The 13,650-nt window shown below is 38.3% G+C and overlaps 2 protein-coding genes across 5 annotated transcripts in view; one reads left to right on the forward strand and one right to left on the reverse strand.

The window, feature by feature from the left end:
* Window positions 1–12,265, reverse strand: part of LOC138139507 (sodium-dependent nutrient amino acid transporter 1-like) — a 35,622-nt gene extending 23,357 nt beyond the window's left edge. Inside the window, exons 1-2 of one of the 2 annotated variants that reach the window (XM_069059801.1) lie at window positions 12,071–12,265; window positions 7,095–7,418 (exon numbers count right to left, since the gene is read on the reverse strand). In XM_069059801.1, the coding sequence (XP_068915902.1) occupies window positions 7,095–7,106 (12 nt within the window). In that variant the 5' untranslated portion in view covers window positions 7,107–7,418; window positions 12,071–12,265. The remainder of the gene's footprint in view (window positions 1–7,094; window positions 7,419–12,070) is intronic. The other variant, XM_069059803.1, reaches the window with a different exon arrangement.
* LOC138139509 (uncharacterized) overlaps window positions 1–13,650 on the forward strand; it is a 53,248-nt gene that overhangs the window by 12,256 nt on the left and 27,342 nt on the right. For 2 of the 3 annotated variants that reach the window (XM_069059808.1, XM_069059807.1), the window contains exon 2: window positions 6,448–6,495. The exons of the other annotated variant lie outside the window; for it this stretch is intronic. The gene's annotated coding sequence lies outside the window, so the exon portion shown is untranslated. The remainder of the gene's footprint in view (window positions 1–6,447; window positions 6,496–13,650) is intronic. 3 annotated transcript variants of the gene reach the window in all.

Consider the following 13,650-nt stretch of genomic DNA (forward strand, 5'->3'; position numbering starts at 1 on the left):
CTAAAATAAATTCGTCTTAATTTGTTAGAGACTTTCAGTTAACACGATGTAGGATACAGACCAAGACAGACGGAGGCGACTATTGCAACTACGATACCAGCGGAATCAGAGCAAAAGTAGACAAATATTTACATTTTATGACACTTTACAGCACTAGCTCAGGTAAAATTTGAAATATGTATATTCTTCAAGCAGTAACATTTTTGCCCTGAAATGATTCTCTAATTAATGTATTCTAGTGCATTTTGTACTGTTGGGTAATTTAATACAATTTAAAATCTCCCAATCTCTCGCTGGACGAAGTATAGAAGTATTAGGTAAAATAAAATATGTATGTAGGTAAATTACAAATCGCGTAGGAGGTACTCCAGTGTAAAGAAGGAAAAATAAACAGTTAAATCATTTTGCTGTTCTCCTTTGAACCTTTGGAAGATACTCAGTGAATAATATTGAAAAATATAACCTTTAAGGCAGACAAAACTGATTTTGTTTTTGAGTGTTCTTTTGTTTCTGGTGTCTTATGGGAGATTTAATTCTCACCAATGGTTACAGAATTGTGCAAAAGACATCAGTATAAATCTATAATAGCGATCCGTTAATAAAAATAGACTGGGATACTAGGTGTGGCAGAGGTAGCAATGCGAAAAAAACTTTAGACACAACACTGACATCTGTCCGCCAGGTAGTGAAGTTTCAAATGACCGTCGCAATTGAAAGATAAATAAATATTCGATTGGATAAAACTTGCATGTAGTACATGTTGATTGACGTCAAGTAGCCAAAATTTCCAAGAAAAAAATCGAATCAATTTTCTTTTTTACGAATGTATGAATATTTAGATGGAACGACGGACGACTGTTGAATGTTGATTTTTTTAGTATCTGTTACTAATACCCGTTCACTTTGTATTGACCGTCAGTGGTGCAAATCGCACACACTTGGCTTTAACTTTCATATGAGTTGTCATAGTAACAGGTCAGTCATTTGCACCACTGACGTTCAATACAAAGTGAACAGGTTTTAGTCACGAACATTAATTTGTTTTGTTTGTTAATAGGTGTGCACGTTGTGTGATAACCTCTCTAGAATAATGTTTAAAAAAGAGGAACACACGAAAACTAAATTAAAAAAAAACTGAAAGGTACAAAAGTTCTCTGTTGTACACGTTTAATCTGTCTTTGACAGAAAATGAATTTCGCAACAGGTGCAAAATCAGCGAGTTGTTTGTCATCCAACTAGTCGTAGATATAACATTTTATACTGGACATACGTCCACAGAATTTTTTAAAGTGCTCTTGACCAGCTTTTTATTTAGACACCCGACAGTAATGGACACGAAGGGTGTCGAACAAGGATGTTATTTTCGAAGGACCAGTAATACAAAATGCAACTGTTTAAGATGCAAACGTTTATTTTAGGACTGTTCGTCTTGTTACAAGCGACTCAAGCGACTGCTTAAAAGTTACAAGTCGGGGGTGAGCGATGAGGGTGGTTACCCCCCCCCCCTCTCTAAATAGGCGTCAACATAAAATATGTAGAGAAAAATTAAACGTTCGTATTCATTTACATATTTTTATTATGTAGTGTCACGTGCATTATACAGGATATCTATAAATAATTGTCGAGTCAAGCGAGCTTTGGAGAAAAATATTATTTGCCCCCTTTTTGAACGAGATGCCAAATTTTAATTTATTATTAACTATCACTTCTGATATTAATGGCGTTTTATTAGCGCTTTTCAATCCAGTTTTCGTTCTTTATATTTGTTTTATCACAGTTAATAAACACCAAAAATCTGTATTTTTGAATACAAATTGCAAATACGTCCGGTTTTAGAGCTAAACAGACTGGCAAAATTTGTGAGGGTAGGATTTAGCCAACAACCTAACCTGAAAATGTGACATCAGAATTTGCAGAATTTATTCTACATAAACACCGTTCAGGTTGTTTTGGCATAATGGGAGGCCATGATTTATTTGTTTAACGTTGGACACACTGTTTATCAAAATGAACATAACATATTGGTGACTATATCATTCATTAGCTCATAAACCAATAAGAATCTTTGATTTTCTTTAGTTACCATGTATTACAGCGGTTATTGTAGTAACCAGGGCGATTTCGAATATACGAACCTTTGTATATTCGAATATACCAACCTTTATATTTTCGCTCGCCGCCTTAACTGACAAAATTTTTTGCACTAGCCGTCACATTAACGTCACATTAAATCGCTCTGCTACTGAATGCGCCCAGTCGGTTTCGGGAACCTGTTTATTTATTTATTTGTTTATTTTATTCATGATATAGTCTACCCGTATACAACTCGAGGATGGAAAATTCTCGATTACTCGACGTGTCGCCGGAAACACCACTCGATCTTCGATCTCGTGGTGTTTCCGGGCAACACGTCTCGTATAATCGAGAATTTTCAATCCTCTAGTTGTATAATATATGAATATCCCGCGATGTCTGAGTAGTGAGTATTCTTCTACCGTGTGAGCAACAATTACTGATTGAGTTGGCAATAAATTCTGGTGACTTTTGGTGACTTTTATGTCATGTTCCAACGAGAAAACCATTTTATTAATAAAAGATTACACAAACTAAGACGTTTAAATTTGAAAAGTATGCCAGCTGTCAATAATGTCAATAAAACAAACCGAAATACGGGGTGACCAAGAATGACTGAGTCTGTTGGTAACAATGAAATTTGGCAAATTTAAAATTTACCAACGAAGGTTCATTTTTGTAATAGTATAAACATACATAACCTGCATAACCAAGAATGTTTTTAATGTCATCTCAAGTTAAAAAATCCGGTCAGTGCGTGGTCAGTGCCAATTACTAGACAAAAATCACCAGTATTTTCAATTGTTTCATTGCCAACAGACTCAGTCATTGTTGATGACGCTGTAGATACAATTCGCAGTCTTGAAAGTTTCATGTAAAATTTGTTATTGCCAACTGAAACAGTCATTGTTGCTCACCCTGTATTAGTTCTATTGCAAACTAGTAAAACTGACAACAATGCACCAGTACTGACGTAATTTAGAAAAACATAACCAAATTCAACAGACAGCTTTACTACCAAATTAAATGCAAAATTCCCATGGTCTCCCATTATGCCAAAACAACGTGAATGCATTTTATGAAGCGGCACATTCAAAAATTCATAGCAAGCTGGACCAGACAATCATTTATAGATAGCCAGGATAGCCTGTATACAGTTTGTTATTTTTTTCTGAAAATTGCTCTGTTGTTTACATTATGAATGAATACTGAATGTATCGAATAATATTTTTCCTACTTCGGTGTCACAATGAGCATTTTGTGACACTGAAAACAGTTTCACAAAGATCAATTTTATAGCATCGTTTCTAGTGATAATTGAATTTGGGATTGGTATTGAAAGTAAATTTCAGTGTTAAATGTGATGTCATGTGAACCTGAATCCATGTTTTGGATCAAAATAAACTATTAAGTGGGCAGATTATTATTATTGTAACAACGTCTGGGAGACCATTTAAAATTTAATTTTCAATGAAATGACATTGCTTCGTCAATACCAACCCAATTCCATTAAAATAAAAGTCACTAGATAATGATTTTATATTAAAAAAATAGTTATTTTTATATTAAGTGCGCGAAGAGAGTGTTTTTTGTGCATGAAAAGGTCTTTTACGCCGAGACGAAGGTCGAGGCAGTATAAGCCTTTGAATGCACAAAAACATCTTCGCGCACGAAATATAAACAATATTTTTTCTATAATTGATTCAAAAAATTGAAATTAAAAATTCAAATTTTTGAAGGAACTCTGAAGTTTCAATGCAGTGACCATGTTGCTAGGTAACTAATAAAAAACAGTGCGTGAAATGAAAAACAGAAATATGTAGTCGTATGCGTGAAATTGCATTTCACACACTGTTTTGTATGGTTTCCATGGTATCGATCTTACTAACAATGCAAAAAAAATACACGTTAGAAAATGACCCACTTCAGGCACAGATAACAATGCGTGAATTTCAATTTTTTGAATCAATTATAGAAAAAATTAATTAATGAAGCCGAAGTACAAAAAATAGCATGTTACACTCGTTGCACAAGACATGTTGTCGAAGTCCTCACCGCGTTCGTCGTATTCTAAACCCTCTCGTTCGACAATAGACTGTCTTGTGCAACTCGTATAACAATATACTATTTTTCTACTTTGGTATCATAAGTGAGTCTTTGTGAAACTAAAAGTAGTGTCACAAAGGAACTTTTTGTGAAACTGTTTTTGGTTTGTTTTTATACTGTATTTCTGTAATATTTGGCACGCACGACATTTGAAATTTTACATAAATTTCACAGACATGTCACCATAACTCATGCCACAAAAAGTCCCTAGATTATTTCATACTATCGCGGCCAAAATACTTTGGTCGTCACTTTTTGACACTTCAAATGTAAATCAAGTATTAATGTCAATATACATGACAATTTTAAATTATTCTTGTCAAAAATATGGCACCTTCAGTTTTTGATAAATATAGAATCGTCTTACTTACTTCTGAAGGTTGTCTAAACCGCGACCATGTTGATCTTTTGTTTTTGAACCCTGCCTCCGCAGCTGGGATTTACCCCACCCGTATGACACTGATAGATTAAAATAATTTTGACAGTAGTAAAAAATAAGGTTAAACATCCTAAAGTTTGCTTTACAATTGAATGTCATTTATGTCACATTGACGACCAAAGTATTTTGGCCGCGATAGTACTCGTAATTAGATTTTTGATTTTATATCAAATTAATGCGACTAAAGTAGAAAAAAATAGTATATTACACTCGTTTTATAAAGGCAACAATTGGCAAAATGTAGCACGAAATATTTTTTAGTAATGTTGCCGATCATTACCAAAAAATGTTGCGTGTTACATGTTGTCAATTGTGGCCTTGGTGTAAGGACGCACTGTGATACTCGTTCTGCTGGAACACTCCTCACTACGTTCATCGTGCCCCAACCAACTCGTATCACAATCAAGTATCTTGTAAAACTCGTATAATAATATACAATTGTGATGTTGTTTTAAAATTAGCACGAGTGTGTTGATTTGTTGTATTTGATAAAATAGTAGTTTATTTAACGAGTTCGTGTGTAAATTGGGCTTTTTTTTATCAAAATTTGTTCACACAGGAAAAAATTCTCAAATTCTGAGTGTGGAACAAAAAAAAACAACTGTATGTTTTTATTTTAATTACAAATCTTTTCAGTGTGTACATTTTTTACAAATGAAAACAGTTATTTTTATATTAAGTTGGTTTTTTGTGCATGAAAAGATATTTTAAGCCGAAACGCAGGTCGAGGCAGTTTGAACAAAAAACATCTTCAGGCACGAAATATAAACAATATTTTTTCCATAATTGCTTTCAAAACTAAATTTTAAAATTCAAATTTTTGAAGGAAATCTGAAGTATTTATATATCAACCAGTGACCATGTTGCTAGGTAACTAATAAAAAACAGGGTGTGAAGTGAAAAACAGAAAAAGTTATGTGCGTGAAATCGCATTTCACACACTGTTATGTATTGTTTCTATAGTACTAACAATGTAAAAAAAATACACGTAAAAAAATGACCCACTTCACGTATGGATAACTATGCGTGAATATCAATTTTTTTAATCAATTATAGAAAAAATAAGTTTGATTAATTCCACCCACTTGAATAATAAGCCACTGTCAAATTGAATATCGATGAGGTTTATTATGTCGAACAAAATTTTGCATTTATTTCCATCTCCTACACGATCAATTTCAACATCGAACCAAATTTAATACGAAACGTGTTTTTAATTTTTTTTTCCCATTTGTAGCTTCTCATCCTCCGAACGATCACTAATTAATTTATATGTAAAGCACACCACTAAACGTACATTACTTGGATAAACGTTCCTCGATTAGTCACCCAGATTTAAAAACGGAAAAATTTTATATTAATAATGATAACACATCTATTTGTTATTCATTTATCTCAATTACATTTAATGCACATTAAACATGTTTTTATTATGGCCATCTGACTCATCTGCATAAATAAATGCTAAAAGCTTCAACAAAATGCGCTGATTAAAATTCAAACAATGTAAAACATCCACGTTTCCCGTGTGCACGGATTAATTCTCTTCAACTGATCGCGTGCAAAATGTATCACAATATACGATTCCACTCCTACCAACACAACGAACCGTCGTGTCCCCGCAATATTCACCGACAAGTCACCAGATCTGGCCAATTTGAAAGGACGAAATGTCCCCACGCAAACCCCTGGGCCGGGGCCGTTCGTTCCAATCTAAACTTTTAAGCTTTCGCCAGAAGTGACCGTAACTTTTAAATGAGTATTGTGATTACTTCGAAACATCTTCGGTTTTTGATAATTTGATGTTTCTGAGAAAGTTTCTGTTTCAGGACCGGCAGCAGCGCCCCCTATCGCTGTGGAACTGTTGTGAATCGGCGGTGAGTTTTGTGGATTTGTTTGGAACAAAACAGGGCCAATTAGAGCCGCACGTTGAACTAGAACTTGCAAAGTTTGTGCATTTTAATCAGCCTTTCGCTGACACTTCAAACTGTAATCTTTGGGGCTTTGCGAACTCCACCTAATAAGTTATTACCCCTGCGGATGTGTGTTTACTACGCTCTTCTTTTGATTTAATCAAGATGCGCAGATAACGAACCAATTAAAAATTTAATCTCGGAACGTGAGCGTGGCGACAGTTTCCGAAAAAAGCAATTTCCAGGTAATCGATTCTTTATCGGATGATTTACTAATTATCCCCGTGGAAGTGGAGTGATAAACGGACCTTCTGGAAGTGAGGCGCGCATTCCAGATGTTTTATTTCGGGAGGGTTTAATTCAGTGTTTTATTCAGGCGCCACAATAAACCCCCGAAATTCCGCCTCATTGTGAGGATTTCAGGAATTCTTTCGCACTTCGACGTTTCATTATCGCCCCATTCACCCCGTTCGATACGCGAGCGTCCCCTAATTCCTTCGGAATTTGAAGGATTCCGGAATTTGCGGCGTAAAAATGTAAAGTAACATTTATCTTATACGTGCCTTCCGCTCCATCCCTCCTTATCGCGTGTCTGCGTCTCGGAAGGTGGTTATTTTTGCGTGGCGCAACTGCAATCCCTTTACCCGCGGTGACCGATAAATCATCAAACTTTGAACGTAATCACTGATGAGGGCGTCTTTACAGCTCGAAACCATGTTCTATCATTCCTACATCTTGTAATGGGTGTTCGGGTATTGACCCGCGGATGCGACGAGGGAACCAACAGCGAATTCAATTCCTCTGATGAGTTTCGTCGAGGTTCGGGACACAGATTCAAGCGGGGAAATTTCTCGGAACTCGACCAAAACCGGATCCACGAGACTAACCTGAAAGTGTCAAAATAAGATAACGACAGCGTCAGGTTTCATGTTTCGATCAGGGTCACCAACTCAAAGTTTTGAGAGACAAAGTACCTACTTAGAATTGTCAACCATGGGGGCGTGTTTTGTAATTTTTTTGTAATTTTTAAAGGGGCGTTAAAATTTTAGCGTCTTTTGGGGCGTATTCTGTAACTGCTCCGCTAAATTTTAAAGCCCGTTAAATTACGTTGTCATAGCAATGACCAATCAGGGCTTGAAATTTTAATTTAAAATTTTAAAGGGCGCTAAAATTTTAACGCCCCTTTAAAATTTAAAATTTCAAGCCCTGATTATTCATTGACTCATTGCTATGACACTTAATTTAACTGCCTTGCCTTTAAAATTTTGCGGAGCAGTTACAGAATACGCCCCATTGCCTGTTTGATATTTCGATCAGGGTCACCAACCGAAAGTCTTGATAAACTTCGTCCAGCGAGAGATTGGGAGATTTTAAATTGTAGGCTTGTAACCCAACACTACAAAATGCACTAGAATACATTAATTAGAGCACAATTTCATGGCAAAAATGTTACTGCTTGAAGGCTATATTTTAAATTTTACGTGCGCTAGGTACAGTTCGAGACACGGAATTTCGGGCATCACTGTCAATATACTGTTAAAAAATGTAAAATAGGCTTTACATTATTAACCTCAATTTTACCGTTTGCGACGATTTTGATTGACATACGATTGACGTGAAGAGAAAATAAATTTCAAAATTTGACTTTTAAATGTCACGTTGACAATAAAGAGTGATTTACATCGCAATTTTTTGAAGTGACAGAAAAATGATGCCCGAAATTCCGTGTCCCTAACTGTACTATTGGGTGATTCAAAATGATTGGGGATAAGTATGGCAACTATGTACGAAAATTTATGTGGCAACTGTGTGGGTAGGATAGAGTTGACATTTATTTGACAGTTCATAGTCGTGCAATTTTGAAAATTGTCGAATCAATGTGCAATGGTATAAAAAAAATCAAATGCACGCTTTTGAAATGTCATACAAATGTCCACTCTACCCCTCCCACACAGTTGCCACATAAATTTTCGTACATAGTTGCCATACTTATCCACAATTATTTTGAATAACCCAATACTTTCTCTACGTAGAATTTAGTGATTTTTATGTCAACCAATCACTCGCTGAACAAACTATACAAGAATTAACTGAACATTGTCAACAATGAACTCGCCACTGTGACAGTTTAACGTTTCGATCAGTACCCAAAAGGTTTGACAGAGAAGCTAATTTAAAATTGTTAACAATGACCTCGGTAATGCGAGAATTTAAAGTTTGAGTCAGGGAGACCAAGAAGTTTTGATAGAAAAACTAACCTAAAATTGTCAACGATGACCTCGATACTGTGACAATTTGACTTTTTGATTGGGTTTACCAAACCAAAGTTTTGACAGAAAAACTAATCTAAAATCGTAAATGATGATGACGATAGTGTGACGCTTGGATATTTAGATCAGAGCCATCAATATAAAGTTTGACAGAAATTAGAATTATCAACAATGACTTCGGTATTATGACAATTTGACGTTTAGATCATGGCCACCAACTCAAAGTTTTGCTAGAAAAACTAACCTAAAACTGTCAACAATGTTCTCGGTTCTGTGAGAGTTTGACGTTTGGATCAGGGTAGAGTGGTATATAAGAGAAAGTAGGCTCGATCCTGGTTCCTGGGGAGTTTTTGAGAGTTAAATTTGCATTGGCAGCCTGGTTCCCACAGACTTTGTGAAGGAAATGCAAATAAATCTAAATAGTTAACATAATATTTAACATTTATTTTTCACTCTAGAAACAACAATTTTATTTAAACACAAATAGTGCCAATTTTGACAATAAAAGTGCAGCCAATTATCAAGTAAAAAACGCCCCTAGGAACCAGGATGGAGCCAACTCTATTTAATATACTAACTTTAGATCAGGGCTACCAAACCAAAGTTTTGATAGAAAAAATAACCTAAAATTGCCAATGATGAACTTAATATGACGGTTTGGCGTTTGGATCGGTGCTACCAACTCAAAGTTTTTACAGAAAAACTAACCGAAAATGATCAACGATAATCCCGTAACTGTGACAGTTCGACGTTTGGATCAGGGCTACCAAACTACAGTTTTGACAGAGAAACTAACTTAGAATTGTCAACGATGACCTCGATACTGTGACAGCTTGACGTCTCGATCAGAGACACCAACCGAAAGTTTTGACACAAAAATTAACTGAAGATTATATCAACGATGATCTCGATAATACGAAAATTTAACATTTGGATCAGGACCACTAAACTAAACTTTTTGATTTGTGACAGTTTGACGTTCGGATAAGGGACGAACCCAAAGTTTTGACAGAATGACTAACCTAAAATTGTCAACAATCATCTCGGTACTGTGACAGTATGACGTTTGGATCAGGGCTACTAACCCATAGTTTTTACAGAGAAACCAACTGAGAATTGAAACGATGACTTCGATAATGTGAGAGTTTGACGTTTCGATCAGGACTACCAACTGAACATTTTAACACAAAAACCAACCGAAAATTATCAACGATGATCTCGATAATGAGAGAATTATCGTTTGGATCAGGGCTACCAACCCATAGTTTTTACAGAGAAACTGGCCTAAAATTGTCAACAATGACTTTGATGCTGACAGTTTGACGTTCGGATCAGGGCGTCCAACCCAAAGTTTTGACAAAAAACTAACCTAAAATTGTTAACAATGACTTCACTACTGTGACATTTAAACGTATGAATCAGGGAAACCTGCTACCTGCACAACGCTCAACAAACGATACTGTGACGGTTTGACGTTTGCCTCGGGACTGCCAACATAAAGAATCTGATTGCCAATAATTCGTGTGTATTATTGTAAATTGGGGTTCCGAGATCATTCGGGCGCCACGCGTCGCCTGTCGACACGTGTCAACGGCGTAAAACAACCCCATTAGCAATTCGAAATTTGTTTAATTTCCCGGCTGGCAAGCGGGTCCGGTCGGTCGCACCCTACACCTTTCATTAGCTGTCACCACTTGAAACGGTCTAGTGTTACATCATAATTATACGGGATTAGTCCGGGCCCGGATCCGGGCGATGTTTAACGATTTGTCCTAGTTGCGGTTAATTTTCATTTACCGGTTTCCATTCGCCCGGTGGAAAATTGGCCGAAAGGTGTTTTTCATAAATGCGCGGTAGAAAAACAACATTAAATCAACGGTTTTCAACGATTTACTGGTTTATTTACAAAGCGGTGAGTTCGTTCGCTTTTCGAAATCGAAACTGTCCCAGCTGACGGGGCAAGCTTCCCAGATTATTTTTTTCCCGGATAGTTTTATCGGCGGAACGATAATCTCGTCGAACTTTACCTGTAAATACTTCGTAACTTATCGACTTTCAAAGTCGATAAAATGTCGGTTTCTACGGGAATTTTAAAAATTGAGAGGGGGAGTCCCCGGAGCGGAAATTTTCGTTCGGTCTGCAATTTGGCGGCGCGCGTGACCGCCTTCCGGCTCAGACCCGGCCAGTGTTGTCTTTTTAGTTTTACAAGAAAGACTCCAACAACGGGTAAACCGCTTAATGCAAGGTGAGCGCGGTATGATGAACGCTTTTAATTAAAGCCTGAAACATTCATACCTACTAGGAGGCGTTCTCAGAATGAATATTTCAGACAATAAGTTGTTGCGCTTTTCTGTGCGGATCTCGTTTTACGTTCCGGACAGGAATTTTAAATTTTAATGCACTTGCTAGCAGCACTGCTTCAAATTTTCACCGCAAGGGTGCGCTCTAAGTACTCCGGTAACGTCTGCCGACCACTTTACACACCGACCCATTAGGGCCAAAGTGAGCCACCCATTTACGCTCTTTTAATGCGAGCTGGGACTGCTCGACGGCAATTATCGTCCGACATTTCGATCCGGTCGAGCGCCACCTCGCGGTCTGTCGCGCTGCCATTCGAATGTCAAAATTTTTTCCTCCCACTTGGGGTGCGTTCAATCATTCAGCTCCTATAATATGTAGAGTTTGCTTTTAGTTTTAGGAGGAATTTCCTGCGTGATTTCTGTTGATCCCTTCGGGTGCCATAGCGATGCAGAATTCACTCGCTTCGCGTTTCTCTTTTTCTTGTTCGCCTCGCGTGGAGTCTCGGATTAATAATTTCTCCGGGGTTTGATTGCGAGTGAGGGAAAGAGCCAGATGAAAATTTCGGCCGTCCGCTCGATCTATCGCCTGTAATTAATCTGTCTGACGTAATACCTCCTAACGACTTTAAGCAGCTTTTATATCGTCGCAAATTGAGCTTGATAATTGGCTTGTTTACACCAGGCTGGTGACGTAATTTATATGGGAAAAACGAAAGCAAACAAGGTTTAGGAATGAAAGCCGCGGCTTAGAGTGGCGTTTTGTTTTCGACTCTTTTGCGGTCCCGCCGCTGTTTTTTTCGCTTCTCGACGATTCAAAATGGCCGAGAAGTAAAAGCGCACCAAAGAAAATTCAACACGTGCGTTGTTCACGTCAGATTATTATTATTATTATTACTGTACAGTCAAAGGAAAGTTGATGGCAATGCCGACAAGAGCACAATTATTTGAAATATTAAATTACACTCTTACCTTTGAGTCCTTGAAACAAGTACAAAGAAAATTACGCTTTCCTCGAGCACCGAATCACATTACACGAGAAAAGTTGAAACTAAAACGACGCTTTTCTGGAGGAAATTAAGAAAATCAACTCGCCAGGACCAGGACAAATTATTTTTTTTAACCGAGTTCGCGGGAGCGGGATTTGCACCTCGAGAGAGTTTTTCTCGCTTTGAGAAAATTATTCACCACCAACTAATATATGGTTGTCTTTGTTATCTTTGTTGGTTGTTGAAACGTTATATGATTTGATTGCGGGAAAAATGATTCTACGATGATACATTTTATTCTATTTGAGATGCCGGGAGCAGGAGCAAACAGGGGAAAATTCCCGCGTGTCGCAACTCTTCGTGTTTGTCAGCCCTTGCGTAAATTAGCGGCGTCGAGGGTCGATTAGGCGGTGCGGAAGGTGGGCATCCGACATAAACAATCAGGGGAAACCCCTGGGGTGTGCCGGACCTAAATCCGAAAAGACTCAATTGTGTGGGAGTTCGACGAGCGAGCCGGCAGGACAATCCAGAGAAACCGGTACGTTTACGGACGGCGTCCTCTGGAGGTTACTCCAATTGGCCGGCGCCTCGAAAGCATCGCTCAAATCCTTTTACGTCCCCGCCAAGGAAAAGTTTCGGCTTTTGTGTGTCTGCGCCCGGATTAAAAGAAATCCTTTAATTACGTTTTGCCGGATAAAGCGTTACTGAAGCGGACGCGTAACGCGACACCGGAAAAGATTTCCGGTGCCGCTGAGAATTTGCTTTCGTCTCGAAACGACCCCGACAAATTGAAACGGATAATTTCCCACCCCCGGTCCTCGATTATTTTCGAACGAGGCGACCACCAGATAATGGGAACTGGGGCGGGAGCAATAACAGTAAACCCTATCGCGCACGGCGGGGAAATTCCCAGTTAAACGCGGTCGCAATATGCTCTTCTTCCCTTGGATTAATAGTATCTCGTGCACCAGAGATGTTTACATCTTGCGAATGCGACAGTGGAGACGTTTGGGGTAGGAAAAAAAAAGTTGTTGCGATGTTTTCGAACATTAGCGGGTCCGGGTCAAAATGGACCCACCCGAAGGAAGCGCGTGCCGCGACCTGGACCGTGTCAAGATCAAGGTCGCGGAGTGTTGGTCTTGTGCGGTGGAAATGTGCCGCCCCCGATCGCCGGTATCGGCTCCGTCGCCTTATCATTGTTTATCTTTATCCGTGGCGCGGTCGTAACTTTTAAACATGGCAGGAAATTAAATTTTACTTATTTACTTGACACAAGATGAAAAATTCACGGGCGGGCTCGGTTCTCGTGCCGTCGCGAGGGGCGGCAGGGGCGGCGTTCGACGCACTTTCGACTCCACCGCAACATATGATACTAACGTCGATGTAACACTAGTCGGGACCTGTTGAGTGTTCGAGAGTTTTGCATAATTCGTTTTGTGACCCTCGCTGTTGGAAGTTCGCGAGGAATCGACAGACCGGCGCCGCCGCCCCTTGGAACGAAGAGAAACGAATGATAATTAAGAGCGGAGTAGTTCATCTGTTGGTTAAGTGATATTGATGGTG

Source organism: Tenebrio molitor, chromosome 9 (assembly GCF_963966145.1).
Source record: "Tenebrio molitor chromosome 9, icTenMoli1.1, whole genome shotgun sequence".
Classification (NCBI taxonomy): Eukaryota; Metazoa; Arthropoda; class Insecta; order Coleoptera; family Tenebrionidae; genus Tenebrio; species Tenebrio molitor.